At 38.9% G+C, this 26196-nt stretch overlaps 1 protein-coding gene across 1 annotated transcript in view; it reads left to right on the top strand.

The window, feature by feature from the left end:
* Positions 1 to 1356: 1356 nt before the first annotated feature.
* The window catches only part of LOC123956517 (serine/threonine-protein kinase 4-like), a 38247-nt gene continuing 13407 nt past the window's right edge, over positions 1357 to 26196 (top strand). Inside the window, exons 1-9 of the mRNA XM_046028770.1 lie at positions 1357 to 1789; positions 9112 to 9192; positions 10656 to 10784; positions 13875 to 13989; positions 14166 to 14330; positions 15373 to 15540; positions 15674 to 15811; positions 16095 to 16226; positions 16826 to 17030. Coding sequence (XP_045884726.1) covers positions 1746 to 1789; positions 9112 to 9192; positions 10656 to 10784; positions 13875 to 13989; positions 14166 to 14330; positions 15373 to 15540; positions 15674 to 15811; positions 16095 to 16226; positions 16826 to 17030 — 1177 coding nt within the window. The 5' untranslated portion in view covers positions 1357 to 1745. The remainder of the gene's footprint in view (positions 1790 to 9111; positions 9193 to 10655; positions 10785 to 13874; positions 13990 to 14165; positions 14331 to 15372; positions 15541 to 15673; positions 15812 to 16094; positions 16227 to 16825; positions 17031 to 26196) is intronic.

Raw genomic sequence — 26196 nt, 5'->3', positions numbered from 1 at the left:
TCTGTCATTGTGTTACTTATGGATGTAATTATAACGAAAATAAATTAGTCCTCCTTTCCCCGGACGCCACTTTGAGAACCTCTACTCTACAATCAGAATCAGGTTTATTGCCAAGTACCAGAGGTGTGGACTTGAGTCAGACTGAAGTCGCATGACTTTCAATTGAAATTCAAAGTTTAGGATTTGAGACTTGATCAGTCCTGCCTGTCTCGACAAGGGGTTTGACTTGAGTGCTAAGACTTGTAAAACAATGACTTGGTCCCACCTCTGTGTGCTTACATGAACATAAATATAAAAAGTATTTGTGTTTGGTAGAGTCTTCCTACCAATTATTTTGGTAGAATTAATACTATAATAATTTAATTTCTTTTTGTACCTGCGACAAATGCTGGTTGAAGAATGGGAAGCAATCCCACAGCAGTGTGTGACCAGGCAGCATGAGGAGGAGGTGCCAGGGTGTTGTGGATGTATATGGTTCTTCCACACGCTACTGATGCTCCCATTTGTTAAATGAATAAATTGTTAAATTGCCAATATGGCTTGTTTCTTCAGACTTCAATGATCCAATCCACCAACAACACTATACAATACACTCTTTGGCATTGTCAGAGAAGATTTAGCAAAAATCTTTATGGGCGCAACGCACATACTCAGCTCTGCTGCTCATCCCACAAATGCATGTTCCTTACAAATGTGGCATAATTTAAAAAGGGACATAAACAGGCTTTCCAGTGGTATAAGATTTATTGCCAAGAAGCATTGTTACGACAAATAAATAATCTACCAAACAGTTAGTTTGTAGTTCCTTACTTTTTGTACATAGTTTAGAAAAAGTAAACAGATAAAAAATGTACAAGTAAGACTATGCCTAATGCAAAATAGAAATGCTAAAAAATACATTGTGAAAGTGTGGTGCATTTAAACTCTTGGAAGTAGATACTATTAACTTTTGTCACTGCTTTTAAAAATAACTAAATCCTTTAAAACCTATGTACAAATATTAAGTGGTCGAATGTTATGCTTTTATTATTTGTAACGTTATATATCTGTGTATCTTAAGAGTCTTGTTAAATGTCCTTTGTTGTTGTGGGTATGCTTGCAGTTCCTATTTGTAACTGTGCTCTGTCAATATGCTGCTATTTTGGCCAGGTCTCTCTTGAAAATAATCTCAATGAGATCATCTGGTTAATATAAAAATTTGTTTATAATAGGATTAAATAATTGTATATTTAAGAGATTAAAATCAACACCTAATCTGATAACTTTCCCAGTTTGAATAGATATATACCCGTAGATGTGGCGCCCCCCTGCGGCGGCTGCCCCGGGACTGCAGCCTTTGTTCGGCCCGCCTTCCTGCCCACTCTCCGCTACCCTTCCTGGTTCGTTCAACTGGATGTCACAGCGGCTGCCAATCGGTGTGTCAAACAAGTCCAAAGTTGTCCGGGACACGGGAGGAGGATGAACCCAGCGGCGAGGACACGGCAGCGGGACGAAGTCTGTAAACCTCGTGAACTTAGTTTGACAGAATGATGAACGGACGTTGTGTTTTTCGCGGTTACCAGGCGGCGGTTTCATCAGGGACGCCGCTGCTCGGCTAGCTGCTGCTGCTAGTTAGCGAGCTAGCACACGGTGGACTGTTATTATTAGCATTCGGTGTCTTTAGTGTGAAACGCCGACCAGCTCGGTCGAGTTTGACTGCTGGACGATTGAAAGGGACTGTGAGTATATTTACTGAAGAGGATAACATGGAGAACAAGGACAAAGTGCAGATGAGGAATCACCCTCGCAGGTAAACGTTATGCTAATCAGTAAAAACATACGAGATAATCTGACATCCTCATTGATTTTTATATGTCTGGGTGAAGTTAATTTAGCCGGCAGTGGGCTGAAATGTGTCTTAACAGCTGCCCGCAGCTTGTGAGTGAGGAGTAAGTTACATAACAGACTGTCAAAGAAAACAAGTTTGCCAATGGGACATTAATTTAAAATGAAAGTGTAACAAAAACATCTTCACACCTTCTTTTTAACCGACCCGCTTCTTTAACTTGGGTTTAGTGAGTCTTGCTGTTCTTTAAATTAAATTAATCATGGGAGCCCTAAGGTTTTAAGTTAATCCCTAATTTATGTGTTTCTGTAAACCTGTCTTTAGATCTCATCTTATTTGTTTCTTAGGCAGAAATAATCTATAAAAATCCTGTTACACACGACTGCACCTCATGATCTCTTGTGTCAAATCCCTGATCTTTGTCACAGTCAAAGCTCTAGCTAATCCAATTTAAAGCCTTAACTGTGTTTTCAAATCTCGACTTTAGCTGCTTTAATCTTTAGGTTTAACTGAATCAGCTCAGAGCCGACAAGAGGATAAAGTAATGCATGTTCATCAGGGAATACAGTGTACACATAGGTGTGGACTCGAGTCAGACTACAATCACAAATATGATGACTTCAAAAAAGACTTGCAACTCAACTTGGCTTTAACACCATTGACTTGTGGCTTAATTTGGACTTGAGCCTTTTGACTGGCAAGTTTTGTGGCAGAAGAATTAGGCCACTTAAAATAGTTCAGATTCTTAAACCAAGTGTCATAGGAGTTGGCAGTAAAACAGTAATGGTAAAATTAATCTCTGATTAAATTAATTTGAACCACGAATAAATTATTACTTAATTTTTCTATTAAGATATTTGTTTTGTTGAGGAAAAGTTGAGAAAATTATTTTTATTTTCTTTTACTCATGCAAATTTGTTGAAAAAAAGATTTTATCATAATAGTTTTGATGTTTTACCTCAGATTTGTTAAGTGGTACACTTTTAATTCTGACCATTTCTTCAAGTTTTACTCAGGAGCGAAAATCAGCCTGTAAACTTGAAACAAATAATGATTTGACATTTATCGTGATAATTATCGGTATCGACTGATGATATTTCTTTTCGTGATAACATTTTTGGCCATATCGCCCAACCCTACAAGAAACCAGTGAATTGCTTCAGATGTAGTAAATATAGTAAACAAGTTAGTTGTCAGTTGAGTAAACAACCTGATTTGTAACGCAAGGCAAGAATACAGAATATTGACTTTATTGAAATCATGTCGATCGTTTGTGTAAATGTGTTCTTGGGGTTTCACCCTCAGTAATCCTAATAATTAGGGTTATCACTGAGACAATTCGCTGATCAGTCCATTGGCAATAAATTAATTGGCAGCTATTCTCATCGTGGCTTCATTTTTCAACATTTGATGGTTCCAACTTCTCAAATGTGAAGATATCTGTTTAGATATCATATTAAAGTGGATATCGCAGGTTTATGGTTCGATTTTAAAATCGATTAGACGAAAGAAGCATTTACAGAAATAAGTTCATCAAGAAAAAGATACTCTTAAATCATTTGTTAATGAAAATCATCATTACTTGCAGCACTGTTTAGGGTTTTCCCCAGGAAACTGTTTAGCCAAGGTGGTAGAAGACACATCTCATCTCATGATCAATTTAGTTAGAAGACGACACTTAAACAGAAGACACACTCAGTTATATATAATAAATATGGCCTCTGCTGTGTGAAATAACACCTCCTTTCTTTCCCCCTAAATAATTGAAGACTCCTCAATTATATAGTTTCTGATGATCTCGTAACGCCTTTTTAATAGATGTGGCGGGAAGCTCATTAAGGGTGGTGCACTTTCAGTTTTATTGTTTAGTTTAGAAATGTGTTTCGCTCAGTTTGTTTTACAGTAGGAACTGATGTGTTCCTTTTCTGTCCACTTATCAGGAGGATGCTGGTAAAACACGCCTGTCTTGTTATCAAGTCCACTCACTCATCAAGCGTTTCCTCATTAAGTTGATGCAGGAGGGGAGTTTATATGTTTATGTTATGCTCCAGAACATTTGCCCAGAATCATTGCGTTTTATCTTTTGTTAAATGTTTGGCCGCTAGTGACTTGAGAGCAAGAGCAGCAACTTTGAGTGACTGCAGTATTTTCTGTTATTTAAGTTATTTGTAAAGGTTTATGTAGCAGCCCACCTTAACTAAATACCACAAAACCTGTTTAACACCAACATTATTTAATTTAAATCATCCATAGATTATGATTAATATAAATATTTTTTTGTTTTTGTTGTATTCAGTTTAATATTTCTTTAATTATGTAAAATAAATTAAAAAATATTGAATCAACGTCTGCCTTTATATCATGGAAGACCAATATTTTAAGCTGCAGAACGATTGATGTAAAAGTCAGATTAGTCCAGATGTGACAGAAACTTAAAATAGAAGATAAACAAGAAAAAGAGAGCAGAGGAAAAAAATTTAAATTTAGTAATGTAAACATTTGGTGCCCTGTACTTTCAGCCACATCAGATACACAGAAGTTCACAGAGTCCACTTGAAATGCAGATTATGGGTGCTGCTACGGTACATTAGCATATCAATGCTGAGCTCTCTGTTTCGCTTGTGGCTTGAGGTCGATACACTGTACGGCTTGGCATATGGCTGTGCTGGGCAGAGAATAAAATTTGGGCCAGACGCTTTAAAGGGAGTCTCAGACGTAGTGACACAGCTTTGTTATCAACTGATCGCTTGACACAAACAAAGAGTGGTTGCAGTTTGCTGTTTCAGGGCTTTTCAAATTAGTAAAAAGGTAGCTTGCATGCATGACTGCTAAGAAACATATTAAATTAAAATTTAAAGAAACTTGTTATATTTTTCTGTTCCAGGTAATACCCATTAACAAAAATCTAAACAAAATAGAAAAGCATGAAATATTCCTTATAGACATCAGTCTGATGTTTAAAGGGGAATCTTTTTACACTGAAATCTTTTTGTCTTTCATACTCGAAGCTTCTACAGATTATTTCATCGATGCATCGTTTAAGAAGTACTTTTGCTACATAAAAATGTGGTATTTCACCCGCGTTCTCGCCGGGGTTGCATTAGGTCACCTCTCACTTTTTGGAAAAGCCAGCAAAGCAGTAAACAAAAAAATCCCAAGATTAGACCCACATTTTAATCAACCTACTGTTGATGATTTACTTCTGTGTTTTTGGGTTGTTTTCCTGTTGCTTCACCCATCTTCTATTGAGATTCAATTGGCGGACAGATGTCCCTACATTCTCCTGCAAAATGTCTTGATAAACTTGGAATTCATTTTTCCGTCGATGATAGCAACCTTTCCAGGCCCTGAGGCAGCAAAGCAGCCCCCAAACCATGATTCCCCCTCCACCATACATCCCTTTTGATGTTGGTCGTGTGTTGTGCCTTTTTTCTTCCACACATAGGTTTGTGTGTTCCTTCCAAAAAACTCAACTTTGGTTTCATCTGTCCACAGAATATTTTGCCAGTAGTACTGAGGAACATCCATGTGCTCTTTTGCAAACTTAAGACGTGCAGCAATGTTTCTTTTGGACAGCTGTGCGGTATCCTCCCATGAACTCCATTCTGGTTTAGTGTTTTATGCATGGAAGAGTTGTCAACAGAGATGTTGGCATGTTCCAGAGATCTCTGTAAGTCTTCAGCTGACACTAGGATTTTTCTTAACCTCATTGAGTGTTAGTCATCTTTGCAGGATGGCCACTCCTAGGGAGAATAGCAGCTGAACATTCTCATTTATAGAACATTGTCTTACCGTGGAATGATGATACATCAAGGCTTTTAGAGATACTTTTATAACTCGTTCCATTCATGCAAGTCAACAAAACTTAATGGGAGCTCTCTCAAGCCATGGTTCACACAGGGCAGGAAGATTGTACCTAAAATCTAAATCACGATTAATTGAACATTTCACCTTGATTACGATTATTTTGTTTTTGAATGTTGTTTTTTGTTGGTTTTTTTTGGCCCTCATAGTTCACTGAGGTTCGTACTATAAATATGCTCAACTATTAAAGCTGGGTTTATTTATATATTTTGTATTCCGAGATTTCACAAATCCACTATCTAAATGTTAAATAAGGTTAACTTAGGTCTTTTTACTGCTGTGCGATGGGTTGACACTGAAGAAATTGACGCTGAAAGCGAACAAACAGGCTGGCAGTAAATGTACAGTGTAGACTAAACAGTCTATGAGTGTAGGTCACAGTGTGTCCGTTATGAAAAGTCTCTAGCTAGCTAACATCTCCCAGTGCTTCAGACTCCGGTCTGAAAGCCTAGCAGGATTGGATGGGGTGGAGTCATGTGACGACACGCGGTATCATGTTTCAAGGGGAAAGTAGCATGAACAATATTAACAGTATTAAACAACCGAAATAACCGACCTTACGTCTGTTAGAGGCTCTGAATTTCAGTGTCAATTACTTTTCAATCAATCTTCCACCCCTATTTCACATCAGGCAATGTTTCATAAGAATAGAAAAATTAAAATAGGTTCTTGTTTTTTTCTTAGGGCAGGGCAGCCGTAACCAAATTCTCGAATCTCATCTCTTTGATTGGAACCCAGGTGTAATGAATCCTGACTCCAGTTAGCTTTTGGAGAAGTCATTAGCCTAGGGGTTCATTATTTACTTTTTCCACCCTGCACTGTGAATGTTTACACAGTGTGTTCACTAAAAACATGAAAACATATATTTGTATGTGTGTTATTAGTTTAAGCAGACTGTGTTTGTCAATTGTTGTGACTTGGATAAAGATCAGATCACATTTTATGACCAGAAATACAGGTAATTCCAAAGGGTTCACATAGCATACTTTTTTCCTGTGACTGTATTTTACACCCCTAATGCAAGTTGCCTAAGATAATGGAATTAAATTACATCTGTTTATTTTAATTATAAATAGTTACAAATATGCTATATTTTTAAAAGTAGCAAGCAGTCACACAGTGAAAAAAATAAATCCTGTTTAGAAATCAATACTTTTGATGCTGTCTCACCACTCAGAGCACCGGCTGAGTGCAATGCTATGTTCTGTCCAACCCAACTGTCATTCAAGTTTGCATTCAAGTTGCATTGTGGGTAATGGAGGCGTAACCCAAGACAGATAAGTTGCTAGTAGGCTATATATTTTGCAGTTTCTAGTTCTCGCTAAATAAAGCTGAGATATATAAAATCAGTACTGAAATGTGAGACTACAAATTGTCAGTCATCATATTAACTTATTTCACTCGCTGCTAGATTACATTGCACATTGTATGAATCACCAACAGATGAACCCAAAAGTCAGTTAAGTGGAGCAGCAGTTTTTCCTTATAAATGTGGTTCAACATTATCTTAATTTGATATTTCCTCCCGTTTTCCTGTAGTCATCCCAAGAATGTCTTGTCACAAGATGAATCTAGGACATGTTTGGAGCTATTTTTGTTTGTACACTGAGACTATTTTCGTCTCGTCTTCTCAAACATCTGGAGGAGTTTTGTAGTACTGCTCACATTCCCAGGGGGAGCAGAGGTGGACGGCTGCAACGAGGGTGAATGAAATATATTCAGCCTTATTTAAGGTGGCACATCCTGAATATACTCCTTGGAAACAAGAATAGCTGTTGGTGACACTTGGGAAGGAAATTTTCCCTCATTAAGGGCAATATCACACGGGTTTCCCCTGTTCATGGATCATCTGCTGGGCTAAAATAAACCAAAGATGCCTTTGATTCACCAAAACAATAAGTCAAACTCTGCCTCTCCTCCTGTCTGTTGGGTCAACTTTCTGACTCTGCCTTTATAAGGATGCACTCCGTTATCCATCTGCTATGTAATCCAAGGTCGAGATTATCTTTTTGTTTTATTGCAGACAGACTGACTGGCTCTCTTTAGAAACTGTTGCATGTAACCTCCAGTCTTCAGTGTAGCCTAGCTAAGACATTAGAGTCACCAGTTAAGACTGAACTTGTAGGGAAGCACCTTAGACTCTGTGGAATAGCAGAGGGATAAATATTGCGGACAAAGAGGCAATCAGTAGATTTGGTCTTGGAGCTACTCTGTGTTCAACTCCTAACGCTTTGGCCTATCTCCTTGACCAAGCTTTAATAAGCAATGCTTTGTAAGATATCCGTCTACAATAAAGAGTTGACCTGCTCCAAGAATTTCTATAACAATACTGACGTTTTAATTCCTTTTCAAGCATTTTTACTGTATGTTTTAGAGCAATCGATTAGTTGTCGACTATTAAATTAATCTGCAACTATTTTGATCGTGAATTAAACAGTTTAAGGATTTTTTTAATAAAAGAAAAGTCAGACGTCTCTGATTTCAGCTTCTTAAATGTTGTAGTTTCTGGTTTCTTTACTCTTTTATTACTTTTATTTTTTCAGTTGTGGACAAAGCAAAACATTTGAGGACGTTATCTTGTGTTTTGGGAAACACTGATCGACATTACTTTTTACTATATTCTGACATTTTATGTACCAAACAACTAATCGGTTAAATGAGAAAATAGTCAACAGAATAATGAACAATGTCAATAGTCATTAGTTGCAGCCCTAGTATGCTGAACAATAATGTTTTTAATGAATTGCTTGGAACTTTGTATTGTTTTTATGGCTGATTTATTAGGCACTGTGAGTTACTTAATATGGAAGTATGAATTACTAAATAATCTGTCGGGGGAGTGGAGGGTGGTGGAAATGGGAGGTGTCTCTGGAAAAAGAGCTGAATCAGTTAGTTGATTTCATCATTTCAGCTGATTCATTTTGGTGCTCAACTTTTTGGATAATTGATGTTTCATTTTCACATCTTTTTTTGTAAGCAAAAGATTCTGTGGGTTCAGCTTCTCAAACGAGAGGATTAGTTTTATCATTGCAAACTGATTACTTTTGGGTTTTACATTTATTCATTCATTCATCCAAAGCGACTTACAATTGCTATATATGTCAGAGGTCGCACGCCTCAGGAACAACTAGGGGTTAAGTGTCTTGCTCAGAGACACATTGGTGTCTCACAGTGGATTTGAACCGTAATGCATGTGTCTTATCCACCACTCCATCACCGCTCCATAGTTTTGCATAGTTCAGTCAGACAAAAAAAGACACTTCACTATTTTCTGACACTTTATTGACCAAACTACAATAAATGAATTTATTGGCAGATTTATTGATAATAAAAATAATCATAAGTAGCAGCTCTACCCTAAAATATTTACATAAAAAAGTGGTGGTTTACTCTTTAATCTCCCTTCCTTTGTGTCATTTCAGACAGTTGAAGAAGCTGAGTGAGGACAGTCTCACCAAGCAGCCAGAGGAAGTCTTTGATGTCCTGGAGAAGCTGGGTGAAGGGTGAGTCATGCAGTCAAACAGTCAGTAAAGTCACTCAGATGCTGGGTGACGGCAGCACAGTCCTGGTAGATGGGAAAGCCTGTATTTCCACATTTCTGTCTGTCTCTCTCTCTCTCTGTTTTTAAATAGGATCTTACTGGTTGCATTAAACTTGTCTTTCTTTCTACTACACTTTCTGTTACTCGTCCTCTCTCGATCTCTGCCTCATTCCTTCTCCCTCTCTGTTAGACCGAACAACGAGAAACAATCAACATATAAACATTGCCTCTTCATATCCTGTTTCTCAACGCACTTCCTGTTCTGAGCGGATGATTTACGCTGTGGCTGTGTGTATGTGTGTGTTTTAGTGCTGTCATTTCGATGCCCCTCCAGTGATCGTGAACTCATACTTATTTTGTAGTTTCTTTTCTTGCAACATTGCCCCACTGGTGTTAAAAAGAGAAACATTCACAATATTAGTACAATAAAGTTAATTTAGGCTGGTGAGAACAAACTCAAAACATGTGTGAAAATATGTGAGGAAAGCTACAGGAAAGGACACCTAAAGTGACAGATGTTGACAGCTGATAGACATCAGTTCCTCATGCTTAAAAAGCATAATACACAAGAGCATAACTCCGTGAACCGAGGACCGCAGTGTCGAGTGATGCTCACGTCAGTGTTGGCTTCTGATCTTGATTTAGTTTTAGTCTTTTTATCAGTAGTATATCATATCAGCCTTTCTGAAAAAATACTTTTTGAAGATACCACTTGCGGACGAGTCCTGCCAGGAAAGTTTCCCTGCGATACTATAAGAGTCCCCATCCTTAAAACCTGATCTCCTAAAAGTGAAAGATGAAATGCTTCTACTGTGTACTGTAAATCCCACGTTTGTGTAGCTCAGTCGCATATTCACTCTCTCCTGTCGTTGAGCAGTCTGAAGCATTTTCTCATCTTTAGCATCTGTTTGAGCATCTCATCATGACATCATGTAACACCGGTGACTATTCGGTGTCAGATGAGTCTGTTTCTGCATTAAAGAGAGACCCATCAGGAATTTATGTTATCTAACGTTGTTATTCATGCAGGCAGCTACTTTTTCACTATAAAACACTTTTTACTCACCTCCAGCTCTCTCTGTAGCTCAGACAATCCCTGCTACCTGTCTGTTAATCCATTCTTTTACCCAGAGTCAGAGAATAAACAACTCCTGTTTTGTATGTAGTTGCACATAATTTCCTGTGTGTATTTAAAAAAAACAAACAAAAAAACGTGATTTGGAGTCATTGTCAGCCCGTGTAGTGTGTGACCCCCTCTCATCGATCAGTCATGTAGTGTGAACTCCACAACAACTTCAAGAATCCAGATTACAAGACAGCAAGTCATCTAGTCTGAACAGCACAGCGATCTGCCAATGCTGAGAGTCGTGTAGTCTGCACGAGCCTTAACACAACGTGTTTAACTCTCTCTTTGTGTGTCTGCAGGTCGTATGGCTGTGTGTTTAAAGCAAACTATAAGGAGACGGGAGAGATTGTAGCAATCAAACAAGTTCCTGTGGAGTCCGATCTTCAGGAGATCATCAAGGAGATCGCCATCATGCAGCAGTGTAACAGGTACTGTTATTCATGCTTTAAATGACAACAAATGCGTTTTTTTAATTTAGACAAAACCAGCAACAGAAACACTGGCGTGACATAAAGCTTTCTAGTTTACGTGGTCAGTGTTCTCCCACACTTCTTTTACAGAGTTGGGCTACCTCCATTGACTTGTAGATTACCTCATGACAAGCATTGCTTTCATCTGGCAGACGCTGTGACTCATAAGCGGTTTCAACCTCCGTGGAAAAATCAAACAAACAAACTGTATGTTATAAAGTTTTTCTGTTTTTTTTTCACAAGTGAACTTCCCCCACTCCTCCAGAGGAAAGAACTGCTGTTACAAAACTAGGACTGGTCGTAGATCACACATCACTCCTATTTTAGCCTCGCTGCATTGGCTGCCAGTTAACTTTAGGATTGGACTTAGCCCCGGCCTACGTTTCCAAGTTACTAAGCCTTTACACTGGGGGTTTTCAGAGTGGGAGGCGGGCCTCCCCAGGGTGCCTCCAAACTGTTCCAGTAAAGAAATATTACATTTGTTATCAGAAGGAGATCAAATGGACTATCCTAAATGTGTTTTATTTGGTTTAAGAGAGAGTTCAGATTTAGAGTAGTTTGGGGAAATTTAATTTCTTTCCCACAGTCAGAAACAATAAATGCTTTGTCTGACAGGAGTCCCACAGTGCCTGACACCACCAAGCTACATCCACACTACTAAATTTTTAAAGTTTGTTTAAAAACTGAGATTTAAAACCAGAACTATTTCTGTCCACACCAGCGTTTTAGCTGCGTATCAGAATTGATCTTCGTCTATATTAAACGACTGAAAATGCACATCTAGTGGCCTTTCACGTACACTGTGGGCCCCATCCTCACTGCTGCGTTTTAGAATTAAAACGGAGACATTTTTCTACGTTTGCACCTCCCGTCCAGACTAAAACGGTGAAAACGAAACGGAGGCCTTTAGAAACGATGACGCAGACGCTCGGCTCTCTGATTGGGTCTTACAATCATGCAAAGCAGAAACACAATGCTGCTGACTGAGTTTTTGAAGTTGGTACTTTTATTAAAATATTCTGTACTGTGCAAATAACACTTATCTGCCTACACTTGTACTGTGCATGTCGCCGTTTACTTTGCAACGACTCCCTGGCTATTTTCCGCCGCCACAGTCCTGTGTTACTTTCAGTATGTAACGACCAAAGCATGGACATGCACAGCACAAGTGGTTAAGTGTTATTTGCACAGTGCAAAATATTTTAATACAAATACCAAAACTAAAACACTGTCAGTAGATTTATGTGTTTGCTTTGCATGACTTTTGAGACCCAATCAGGAAGCAAATGGGAGTGTCTGCGTCAGCATTTCTAAAGTCTTCTGTTCTGTTTTAAAACTACTCTGGAGTTTTAAAACGAAAACGGGGTCGGCAGCGTTTTCGAACTTCTCAGTTTTAGGTTCTTGGATTTGCCGTTTTAGTCTGGACGGGAGGTTCAAACGTAGCAAACGGTATCCGTTTTAAAAAGAAAACGTAGTAGTGTGCATGTTGGACTTTATCTAAGCCTTGTCTGAGTGCAGGCCCACAGCCTGACTAACTGTTCACTATCAATGGACTTACACCACCAGGCGCCCTCTTAGGTCTGTCAACCAAAACCTGTTGCCCGGAAAGATCTCCCTCTTCTCATTAGATCAGCTGAGTCTGTTGACTGTTTCAAAAAACATTTCTAAAAACCTAGTTTTTTAGCTTAGCTTTTTAATAGCTTCAGATGGTGTGCAACAGGTGGTGTCTGGGTGCTAAATGCCCGCTGTGGTCGTATGTGTGTTGCGTTTGTATGGTGGTGTATGTGTGTGAATGTTTTTCTCCTGTGTGAACCATGCATGAATTTTATGTTTATGCTGGATATTTGGTACAGCACTTTGTAACCAGGTTAAAAGGGCGTTCTATAATTAAAGTTTGACTCATTTATTTACAGAATCATTGATGGGAAACAATGCAGCTGCACTGTAACTGTACCAAACATTCACACTTATATGTCATTCTTAGATTTTTTTCTCTAGACAGTGTGACGCGGCTAAATAAAGTACCAGGGGTTCCACTTTCATGCGAGAAGTGTGATATATTTTGACTAACTATGCAATGTTTCAAGGTTTCAGTTTACTCTAAAACCAGCTTTTAAGTTGTTCACATAATGCTGAGAGAGTTGCAATGTGTTGATGTTCTGTCCTACAAATCTCTCGTGTAGGTCTCTGATGCTAGTAGCTTCACTGAAGCAGTCAGCTTTTTTTAACATCAGGTGTATTTCCTGATGTGTTTACTTCCCCAAGATCTTGATTTTAAAGTAACACTGAAACCCTGAAACGGCCTACATGCCCCTTTCACTGTGAATTTTACATCTATTGTATTATGAATATTGACATATGTAATATGTAAATATCGTTGATGGGTCAACTCATGGAATTTATTTTTAATATTAGGATAGTTTGTCAGGTGTGCATATGAACATAGGAAAAGGTTTGCTGCAATAATTTTTCCTGTTCATAGCGAACATTTAAAGATCCCTCCCTAATGTGCTTTCAGTGTAAGTGATGCAGGACAAAATCGTCGTCTTTCTGTGACAAAATATATTCCAAAGTTCATCTGAACCTAATATGAGTTAGACAAATCAAGTGGTTATCTTCCAAAGTTACGGTCTTTTCAGTACAATATTCCGTCTTCGTGTTATTATTCTTCCACTGCAGCTCAATTTGATACTAATCACAGTAAAGATCTATTTGATTTGTCTAACTCAGACGGATGAAGCCTCCATATTAACTTCAGGTAAACTTTAGAATACATTTTACAGAGAACAAGGGCTGTGGATTTTTGAATAATTAAAGCAAGCAAAACCTGTTTGACTGTCGTATGGGCACCTGGCTATTTTTTTAATCCACTTCCATGTTTTGCAGCTAAGCTATTGTTTTAAGGAACCTATTTTGACAATATGTGTTTAATGTCCATGTTTTGCTGCAGCGCCATCGTTTCATCAGGAACACTGATACAGTTAAATTCAGACTCGTAACACGATGCACTTAGCCGTATCATGCTGACTTTAATCTCTGTGTGTTCAGTCCCCATGTAGTGCGGTACTATGGCAGCTACTTCAAAAACAGTGACCTGTGGATCGTTATGGAATATTGTGGAGCCGGATCAGTGTCTGATATCATCCGAATACGCAACAAGACGGTAATATAATACACTAACACTCACATATAAAGATTGTATGGAGCATAGACTATGTGTGTGTTTATGTGTCTGAATGGGGGGGGGGGAAAAGAGGGAGACAGACTCTGCACTGCAGTACTTTGACATATTGATGATACTTTGATGGATCTTTCATCGTCTCTCTGTGTTTCCTGCAGCTAACAGAAGAGGAGATAGCCACCATCTTGCATTCTACGCTGAAAGGTCTCGAGTATCTTCACTTCATGAGAAAAATCCACAGAGACATCAAAGCAGGCAACATCCTGCTGAACACAGAGGGCCAGGCCAAACTGGCCGACTTTGGAGTTGCTGGACAACTCACAGTGAGTCAAAGTCCAATTAAAAAAGGAGGAAAATTAAATGCATGTGTAGTGTGGGCTTGTTTTACTTTATGTAATGCAAAAGAGGAAATGGGGGGTTGAAGGATGAACAGTTAAAGGACGCATCACAAATTGATGAGAATTAACTGGAATCAGTTCAGCGTAGATAATGATATTTTTAAAAAGAACAGGTATTTCTTTTTAATAAGATCATGTTTCTCAGTCACTGTTTCAATTTTATAAATTTCCAGTACAATATGATTAAAATATACACCACTCTGAAAAGTATTCTTGTAAAAAAAATTGTTCTCGTATTCTCTCACTCCCAGACATTTTAGGAAATTCACCACAGTGAGACAAGTATTCAGGGCTGTAGCCAATGAGTAGTTTAGTAACTGAGTGTTCGACAGATAATTTGATCGATTCATCGAGTAATCAGATAAGAGAACTTTTGCTTGGCGCCCTCCGGTACCAGGATAAGCTGTGTAACTCACTTGAACGTTACAACCCAAACTCACAGACTAACCAGTCGGAGAACAACAAACGCTCGTTTATACATCTTCAACTAAGAATACTGCCTTACCTTTGCTAGCCTCCATCTCAATCATGACTTACATTAAATGCTGACGTTACCGTATTTTAGATCAGCTCTGTGAACTTGATGCTTAACGTTCGACCGGGTGCTTTTTGTTTAGATTTTGAAACATTTCCGTTGTGCTGTTGTGGTAGTTGTTCTCTTTTAGCTTGAAAGGATCCTGTAGTTTGGACACTTTCTGTCTTTTTATCTGGCCTTTCTATTCCTTTTTCCTTGCTGTTTTCTTTCTCTTCCTCCTTTTTGCAATCCGTGCCATCAAATCACATCGTCATCACTTGTCCACAGTGCGCTGTATAGTTATATGGATTAAACAATGTGGATGCAAAGCATTTTCATCGAAGCTTCGTTTAATGCATAAATGCTTTTTAGTAATAGAGTTATTCAAATTATTAGAGTTATTGTTGATCTCCCTCCTCCATCATTTCCTCTCTCTCCACCTCTCGTCTTCAGGACACCATGGCGAAGAGAAACACAGTCATCGGCACGCCATTCTGGATGGCTCCAGAGGTCATACAGGAGATCGGCTACAACTGCGTGGCTGACATCTGGTCTCTGGGAATAACCGCTATAGAGATGGCAGAGGGGAAGCCGCCCTACGCTGACATACATCCCATGAGGGTGAGAGAGTCTGTGCAGGATCTTTGATTTAAGTGTGTGATATTTGAGGTGTCAGAGGCTTTTATGAAGAAAGAACAGTTTGTTAGTGGTTATGTTGAGTATTTCTCTCTGCTTGCACACTCACATCTTCCAGGCCATCTTCATGATTCCCACCAACCCTCCCCCGACATTTCGGAAACCAGATGTGTGGTCTCCGTCGTTTGTAGACTTTGTCAGCCAGTGTTTGGTGAAAAACCCAGAAAATAGGGCGACTGCCACACAGTTGTTACAGGTATGTAAAACTCTGCTGCTCAACATGAACTGAATCTGCAGTAGGTGTGTGACTCAGGTTACACAGGTAGTATACCCATAGTAAAGTTAACTTTGTTTAATAGTACTTGTTTACGTACATGTTGCGTTAGCAAGAGCAGTATCTTAATTAGTAAAGACTGAATCTTCAGTGTAGTTAAGAGCCATTAAATTGGGCTTCTGCTGCTGCATGTTTGCGTGGGCCGGTAAGAAAAATGGAAAATGCGTTTGTAACTTTCACTAACTTTGTCTCGCTCTCTCTTCAGCATCTATTCATCAAGTCAGCAAAGCCCAATTCAATCCTCAGAGCCCTGATCACAGACGCCATGGAGATCAAACTGAAGAAACAAGAGGAGGAAGAACAGAGAGAGCAGGACGCAGAAGATGATGACAACTCGGTAGGAATAATCATAAAATATGAACTGTTACCGTTAATATGATGGAAATGTGTAATCAAGGATGCGTCGTCAATCAGAGGGCGTTGCACAATGCACAACAACCTGTAGAATATGACACGTCCACATAACTTCGCACCTCATGGCCAAGGAAAACCAGCTTGTTTTGGTTGGGAACCCAACTTTTTGGTTTTGGTCGAAATACTCCGAACCTGGAATCCATCCAAAAACAATAACCAATAAAAAAACCAAACAACTATTTAAAATCGCAGAGTATCAATAAACAAGACGAGGCAAACGCAAGCCAAATATAAAGATCCTCTACATATGAAAATATAGACAATAGTAGTTTATAATGAAAACAAAAACTGAATTGTAGGAAAAAATTGCATAAAAAAAAAAAAGTTATAAAACAGCAATAACTAAAAATCGATGAGATTCATACATTTTTGTTTTTGTGACTTCTGATGTTGGTGGTTTTGATGTTGTATATGATATATAAAGAACAGTTCTCATCACACCGTTTGTTTTTAGACACCAGATGAGCAGTACTCTCTGGGCACGTGTTTAATAAGGCTTTACCTTCTGTCGATGTGTTTCAGGATGAGGACGAGGTTGACCAGGGGACGATGGTGCGGGCCGGAACAGGCGACTCGGGAACCGTCCGGGCTGCTGGTTCATTAGCAGGTTCCCTCGGTGGTACGGCGCGGACTATGATCGAATACGAGGACACGGGAACCATGCAGTTACAACTGGGCACCATGGTCATCAACTCTGAGGATGAGGAAGAAGCTGGTACAATGAAAAGTAAGACCCTTTAAGATCAGTCGTTATAACGTGATGTGTGTCAGTCTCAAGTAAATTATCTACAAATGTAGATGTGCTACACAAATGCGTGACAAAGACGACGAGGAACCGGATCCCAGTTTACTGAAAAAGTGTAAGAGGAAGGAACTGATGAGGAACATGCTGGTATTTTAAAGTTACTCTGAAATCAAAGAGTTTCAGTGATTGCAGCAGTGCATAGCTGTTAGTTAATGTTTTGCCGCCTAAGTAGAATTCCCAGTTGTTTTTTGACATTTTTAAAAATTGGTCAAAACATTTGGTCCCTTATTTTATGATCCAAAATAGTGCAGCTGTAGATTTTCTTTTATCCACTAGAGGGCACAGTGTGACCATCTCACAGTTCCCTGAGTAATCTGTTAACTAAAGGATCACAGTGGTATGTGTGTGTGTGGCAGTGCTTCTATCTTGTTGTTGTTCGTCCAGCAGCAACAATGGCTAATGACGTCCAAAGTGTTGGCAAAATAATGTTTTTCAGATTGCTAAATAAAATGAAGATCCATGGTCATCACCTCCCCTGTCCTCAGGACCGGAGATCTGCTGGTTTTCTGTTGAGACAAGTCGGGGTTTTTTTGGGCTGTGTAATGATGAGCTCCTTCCCAGGTCAGGGGCTGGTTTGCTCGTGGGCTCAACCTGTTTTTTCTGTCAGAGGATTCATTAGAGCATAATTGTGAATTTCCACTAGACTTCTCAGAGACAGTTGTGCACTTTGGGTCACCAACCTGTAAGTCTGTACCAGAAGGTTGTGTTTTTTTGTTTGCTTAGTTTATTTAACATGTTCATAAACAGTAGTAAAGAAAAATGCCAGCATACATGACATTTTTGGGGATAACACGACAAAGTCCATAATGTTCCAGATAGTAGAGCTCACAGTACGAATTTCAAAGTTTCACTTTACCACTGAATGAAAATCTGCGTTTTAACTTGTAATTATTTATCCCAATGTTACAATAGTAACAACCTATATTGTAAATAACCTCTCCAGGCTGTTGCCAAGAACAAACGTTAGCCTTTACACGTTAAAGTAACATTTTCATTGGTCCAGATTTTGGCATGTATTTTCCAAATGAATGCAAACACTTGCCACAAATATGATATTGTCACGTGATACTTGTTGACTTTACTAGTTGACGAATGCCTGGATGCATCAAAAAACCTCTGTTCTTAGTGGCAAAAACATTTGGTTGCTGGCAGAGTCGACAAACTCACGTCAGGATCAAACGTAATACAAGGGGAGTACGTTACCTTCTGCTGGAGTGTGTCATTTATTAAGAGATATGTTGGTGCTGCTTCAGTCTGTTGGAGTCTTTTCGCTGTGTGGGAGTTGTAAGCGTTGGATGTATTGGGTGCTTTTGGAAGGCAGTCTCAATAAGACTTGGACTCTGTTCATCAGTGCTGGCAGTCTGTGGGTGTGTTTTATGTGTTTGTTTTTATACGCAAAGAATTAACCCCAATGAGACACATTGAGTTTGGATGTGTGAGTTTGTGTATGTTGCTTTTGCTCCGCGTGACTCCAGTAATGTCACAATATTTAAACTCCTACACCGCGTCTAGTTAGATTTCTGTGTAAGCCGTGGGAGCCTTGTCGCAGTTAACAGGCACTGACAGGAGTGAGCAGTTTTTGGATAGTGTCCACCCTGCAGTGCCCTGCTGATACAGTCCAAATAGTCTGAAGTAAAGGGGACTGAACCACAGCTTAATGAGCCGCAACAACTCGGGTGATTAATGATGCCAATTTAAACACACGCGTACAAGATGGTAGATCGAACAGAGAGACAGACTGATGTACTTACACACTTTATATACAGTGTATATATGGTGCAAAATATTACAATATGAGACAGGAAGGTGAACACGGTAGACTATGAGAAGCCAATGTCTAAGTGCCTTAAATCTTTCTAGGGGGCGAGTCCACTGGTTGCAAAAAGAAATCTGATTATCTTGTATTGATTGCACTTTTTGTTAACTCTGACTTCTTTCCCTAGGTATTTACCCCATTGATGCGATATGTGCCATTAGCGCTTACTAGTATTTATTGCTGCAAATGAGTAAATGTAAATTATTGCGTTGGAGTCAATGACAAAATGAGGCCACTTCCCATTTGATTTATTACCTCAGTAAACACTTTCCTAATAAGTTTATGGCCTCAGTTGTTAGTTTCAAGTCTTCTACAATACAGCATGATAATCATTTAGTAAATTATGCTCCCATTTAGAGGAAAATAAACGATAAAGCAGGGGATGCTTTAGTGCGTGGCTATCTTGTGATTGACAAGTAGCTTCAGGGGGAACTTGTCAATCAGGATAGAGGATAATCCACACATCCACTGCACTGTGCACATTTGATCAGAGCCGTTGAAAGAGCTCAATAGGAGTCGGCTGTAAGTTTTGTTTTAAGCCCGTTTGTCGCCAGCCGAAATGATCATCTCCGTTAATATCACAGTTAACGTGAATTACGGATGCACCGCCCTCTCGTCTAGTTTTGACACGCCAAAATGCCAAACTTGAGGCTCCATAACGGTAGTCCACAAACCAACGGGTGATGTTACTGTTACCTCCACATATTTTCTATGCCTAGACAGGAACAGGCAGAGAGATGCATGCATGCAAAAACACAATGACTCCTTATAAATCTCTGACACACACTCATACACACACACATGCTGTCTCCTGTCTGATGTTCTTCTATTGAGTTAGCATGGATCTCCACTGCTAGCAGCTTTAAACCGCTTCAACGCAGGAACATTTAGAGTTCATAATTACATTAGTACCCCGATATCCTTCAGTTGTGTGTTTGTGTGAGTGTGAGTCCCAAACTAATGGCCACAGTCAGATGTTGACGTAGCCTTGAGGATTGAGATAAGATACTAGATCAGATATTGATCCTCCTTAATGGTACTGAATAATAAAAAGCCTTTTAATTTACACTGATTAGCCACTAACCCTCACTCCCTGGAATCCATGTTAGAAACCTCTCAGTCGCCCTCATTTTCTTCTGCAGTACTTCTCCTTCGCAGTCAAGATGAATTTATTAAATGACAAATATACTAATCTAAGCAACAGAATATTAATCAAGCAGATACTGTAACACTATAACACAACATTATTACCATTTTCACTATATCCTAAATTATTGATGCCACTGTGGATGTTTACACAATTACATGGGCCTTTCTTGCCTTTGCATTGTGCAGTGCACCTTGTTATAGTTGCTTTCAGGTTCACCTCTTTAAATTCCTCCACCACTTTCTGGTCTCCGTTCGTGGCACAGCTCACATACTAGCTCATTTGCTAGACTTGAGCCAGTCCAAGTAAACCTCGCTCAAGATCACAGTCGTTATATTTATGACGTTTTGGTTTAGTTTCAGGCTGCGATGCTCTTGGTATCAAAATGCGTTTCATTTAGTTTCTTCAGGTACCTTCAATCCACCTCCCTTAGCTGTGTATCACTGCTGCCGCTGCTCCATCAGTTGACCATGCGGGAAAAATCAAAGGCCAAACTTATATTTTTTAAATGGTAAAATGTCTGTTTTGATGTCACATCATAAACTACTAGTAAATTCTTCTTTATAGAGTTGCTATTTTGTACTAATGTTCAGCAATCATTGTAGATGAAGCAGATCAACTTTCCAAGACCTTTGATTTGATGTTACTTACAAATACATTTCAACTCTTGCAATGCTTCTTATGCATTACATGTGTCGATAGTTAGCTAAATTACAAGGTTGACGACTCTTTGCTCTTTGACATTTAAATAAATCTGATTGGTGAAGTTTTCTCGAATTGGCACAGATTTCTGATACAGATCACATCTCTTTGCTGAGTCAGATGTCAGCAGTTGTTTTTGTTGTTTTTCAAATTTCATGTCACAGGCTCTGATTTGGTATTTCAAAAAGTTACAGTAATCTCTTTTCAAGTCTGTTAATTATGAGAAGTATTGTGCTGTTTTAAGAAATCACTTCAGACATTTAAAGCAACTGAGTTGATGATACTGCTTTTGCTCTCTCCATCAGTAAGACAGACAAAACAGCAGCAAAAGACCGAAGGTTGCTGAAGTTATGACATTAGTTGCTTTTCTTCTGTTACTCTCACACAAACACTATATGAACAGCAGCTGTCAGTCTGAAGTGAAAGTGATTCTTTCCATTTGTTGTTTGAGATGAATGTAGATGGAACCATTAGGTGGAAGTTAATTATTTAAATTGAGTTTTCCATCTCTGCGAGTCTGACAATGTTCTCTAATCTTCAAATGCGTACATGTTCTTATATATTAACTTAAAAGTACAAACAGCAAAGAGAATTCTGCACACACTCATTATTTATATATATATGGTGTATTTTCTCAAATTCTCTGGAAGGGTTGTAGTTAAAAAGATTTCGTAGCTCTCTGTACCTCAGCTCTCACATCTCTTTACTTTATTAAAGTTTAATTTTGTTGTGGGGAAGGAGCAGATGGCAGTCCTCTCTAGAGTCCACTCTGGTTTGGCTTTCACTTTAAGTTCAAACTGTGTAAAACTGGCAAAATCTCATTTGGTGTCAACTAGCGTTATTACCAGCGTTAAATCCCACCCAACAAAACAAGCCAGCTTGATGTGATTCAGAAGATAGATGACTTGGAAGCAAGAAATCTATCTTCATTTTAAACCTGGAAAGTTCCGAGAAAAAGCAACTTTTTAATTCAAAGTCAACACAACGATTTCCACTCCCCACAGTGATGTGACTGCTGTGATGTGATGTCTAGTCTGACTGTTCAGAAAAGGCACAAAAAAGAGGAGAATTGGTCACTGTCAGAGCAGAGGGAAATAAATAATTGGCTTGTCAGTGGGTGACAAACATTGGTCAAAACACTTTTTATTACTCTTTCATGGATTTTGGGTTTTTTTTTGTATAATCATCTGATCGTGCAGCCTTTCCAGACCTTTCAGTGGGCAGTGATACAATTTGGTATAATAATGAATTGCCCTATAGCAATTAAATATTTTCAGTACATGTTTCTTCCAGTAAAGAGACTTCAGCTCTTCCTCTTTTCCTTTCCCTCGTCACGCACTCTTCACCATCTGCAGTCATAATGTGGAAGAAGGCCTAAATGAGATCTGTCTTACAGATGATTTCATTATAAAAAGGTGTGGCGGTTGGTCTGCTGGTAAATCAATGCAACACATCAACCACTTGACATTTGAAGCATCTTTCAGCTCCCCTCATCTTTTTGTCTCTACGGTTTACTGATCAAACAAATACTGCGTGGGAAAAGAGAGAGTATTCACTCGCAGGCTGAGAAAAGGTCAAGTAAAAGTATTAATGCAACTTTCTCTCCATCCTTTTATTATTTTTGTTTTTCAGTTTGCTTTATCAAGTACAGATATTTTTCATCACCCATCAAAAGGCATGTGGTCTCACAGAGATGGGATTTGGACAAAATGTGAATGTTGTTGGTCAGGATGTGTTTGAGTATCTGTGTGCCTGGTGGGTGTTACAAAACATTTAATCTAGACTACATGAAAACTGGACCACTATCATGTAAGGTCAAACAGATCAAGTGTTCCTTCAAAATACTCACAAGTCAAAGTACTCAACGTTATGTTCTCTGGGATGTCTTAGGCTGAAGTCTAAAGTGAAAAATCATGTTTCAAAACCTCACGTGGTGCGTTTGCACATTTAAAGACGTACCAGTCTAACACTAACTCGTGTTGTGGCCATGAGGTTTGGTGAATTTGAGATAACACTTTTTAAATTGAGTTACATAACAGACAGATTAGCTGGAAGGAAGACTGTAATTTGTAAAGATGCATAATGCAGAATGGTTGCGTACGCACATTTTTACAACATGGATCCTCTCACTTTAATAACGGTGTGGACGTTTCCCACCCTTAAACTTTCCTCTTGGAGTTATTTGAAGCTTTTTTACAGTTGATATGTGCGACCTTGATACGCAGCAGGTCCCAACATGCGACAAAACACATCCAAAAGAATGTAAACATGTAGAAGTATGATAAAAGAGGAAACACTGCTCACTGGCTCGCTCGCCTCCACGTGGGGTTTGCATAGCAACCAACAAAGCACAGCAGGTCACAGTTTATAGGAATGTGAAGCGTAGTTGGAAAGAGTCTTTGACCAGTCAGATAATTGCTCAAGTTACCCAACAACATCAGATACCACACGAGAATCAAAGAGACGTTAGATCATGGGTTTTTATGGGCAGATCTTCTTTTATCTGATTATGCTGGAAAAAACTCCATATTGGGAAAACTACGGGTGGTTTCCTTAAACAATGCCTTCTCCGAGGTTTATTCTCCACGCTCTTGGCAGCTTAATCCAGTGCGGAGGCACCTGGCAGCAGAAATGGAGAATAAACAGCCATTAATTATTTTACTGTCGGGGGGATACTAGACTTTAAATTGATTTTGTGCTGAAATGAAATCAAACTTGATTTGCTAATGTGAGCCAACAATTTCAAGCCTCTGCATTAATCATCATTATCAAGGTAAGAATACACAAGTCTGACAAATTCGGACAAATATAAGGTTCTGACATGGTGGTTTGTTTACTTGGAAAAGTATAAAGTTGCATTAAGCAGATTTTAAACAGAACATGTTTATACTGTCAGCTCATCAAGTGCTCGTAGATAAGCTTTGCTCGTACCCCAATGTTAGTCCAGTGTTCGCTTGTGTTTTAACTCCGGTTTGGTCAAACTCCTGAGAAAGTGTCCAGATCCATTACAAATCAGTTGAATGTGTTAGTGAACCAAAACAATGAGATCAAAGCTGCAATTACGATTAATATAACATTTCACCTTGATTACGATTATTGAACGATCATTTTATTTTTGAATGTTTTTTTTTTTTTTTTTTTTTTGCCCTCCATATTTCAGTGACACGGTTTGTACTGTAAATATGCTCAACTGTTAAAGCTTGGGTTTATTTATTCACATTAGGCTATGTAAATATTAATTAATAAGGTAATATTGACGTGCACATTACAGAGTGTCGGCGCATCGCTGCTACACTGTGTGAGCACGGTAAATCACGCTTTGCTTGCTTTCTCTCCTCAATCATCACAGGACATCTATATGACAGGTGCTGTTATAGAGCGGCGGAGTTAGGTCTTTTAACTGCAGTGCAATGTGTTTGCGTAGCGAGTGAGTGGGCGGGCGAACGAGAGAGCGGCAGAAATTGACGCTAAAAGCGAGCGAGTAATAAGTTGTCAGTCTGGCAGTCTATATGGGAAACCGACATGGGAAAATTACGTCGGTTAGAGGCTCTGAATTTCTGTTTCGATTACTTTTCAATTAATCGTCCAGCCTTTATCACAAGTCATAAATTCACCCCAAAGGAATCTGTACAGCATACTTAACACCTTCTAACCGTAGACCCTTGAGACACTTCTAGACTGCTAGAAAGGCGTTGTGCTGTGTGATTGAACTGCACATTTTCGAGTGGCCTTTTATTGTGGCCAGCCCAAGGCACACCTGTGCAATTCCCATGCTGTCTGATCTGCATCTTGAAATGCCACACCTCTGAGGTGGATGGATTATCTCGGCACTAACACAGATTTTGACAGATTTGTGGACGATATTTGTGAGAAATAGGCCTTTTGTGTACATAGAGAAAGTCTTAGTGCTCATGATGAATGGGGGCCAAAAGAAAAGTGTTGCGTTTATAATTTTGTTCAGTGTAGAAATGTTTTTTGTAGCCCAGCTCACGTGAACTTATAAGACACCAAATAAATACAAGTGATGAAACATTTGTCAAACATAAACCAAACAAAAGTTTTTTGTAATCATCCAACCACAAAAAAGTCATCAGAAATTAATGACATTTTACTGAAACATGTAGCCCCCTCAAATCATTGTACACTGTGCAATAAAATATGAAATTGACCATCTTTAATCTCACCTAAATCACACAATAACTTTTGTCTTTAGCCTTTTCTCTTGACTGGACTGGGACCATTAAACCTTTTCTACAGTTCATAGCAACTTACCGTAATCACGAGATCTTTGACTTTTAGTTATATAACGGAGACATGTAGACATTTGTCAGGGAGATCTGAGGTTGTAAAAACTGGAACTTGTTTTTTTTTGTTGGGAAGCATCTGCCCGGCTGAAGTGTTCATGAACTAGATGCCAGGCTTCCATTAGGCCTGGGACGTATCGAAATTTTAGACGATAGCAACACATTTAACCTGAACCTACAGGATCAAAATCAAGATCTTTGATTATTACAAGGGCGAACGTCACAATCCTGGCAAGAAATGTATTACGTGTCCATTTATATAACCTTATTATTGGCCATAAATTAGATTTAAGTACACAAAAACCAACTCTAATTTCCTTTTGCTATTACATCTGATTTCCCCCATGTCCGGTGGGGTGATAGAGGACTTTACTGTCACGTTTAAACAAGGCTGAGAAGATATAAAATAAAAATAATACAAATCTGTGAATAATCTAAAGTTAATTATATAACACACTGTAAGGGTCAATTTAATAGACCGTAATAGAAAGTCAAGAATGGGAATTGTTAGAAACTGTTGTTATTGAAACTGTTTTCACACCAGCGTGGCGGTGTGTGATCGCAATGAGATCTGTACGTACTGTGGGAGGAGGAACTTCAGCCTCTAACACCACGGCAGCTTATTAAAGCCATGAATCTAAAGCTGAACTACGCTGATGCACTCACCGACTCACATGGGTAAAATTAAAGATGCAGACAGTGAACCGTGTGTACGCTCACTAACTCCACACATGACTTGTCTTTTGTAGCTGTTGCCTTTTCAACACATTCGCTGTCTCTTTCACACACATACAGTCCATCCTCCCACTGCCTACATACATACAGCACAAATGTTCTTTCAAGTTTTATCTTTATTTTCTAGGATCTTTCTTGTTGTGTTGTTGAGGTTTTCTGGTGCAGTTTTATGTTTGCTGTAGGTGCTATGTTTATCTCAACTTCACCGGTTGTTGATTGTAGTTCTTCTTTATGTTCTCTTCAAAAATTCATATCGTGAAACTTGTAAGATTTTTTTTAATCCTCAGTTTATTCATCTGAAAGTTTTACTCGTGTAGTTTTGAGTTGAACCACTGTCAATGACTTTTCCCTTTTTTATTTAGAGAGATCAGACGGTCCCCTTTA

Source organism: Micropterus dolomieu, linkage group LG18 (assembly GCF_021292245.1).
Source record: "Micropterus dolomieu isolate WLL.071019.BEF.003 ecotype Adirondacks linkage group LG18, ASM2129224v1, whole genome shotgun sequence".
NCBI classification, from domain to species: Eukaryota; Metazoa; Chordata; class Actinopteri; order Centrarchiformes; family Centrarchidae; genus Micropterus; species Micropterus dolomieu.
The sequence above is the reverse complement of the archived record's forward strand: the minus strand, read 5'-3'. Positions and strand labels throughout refer to the sequence as shown.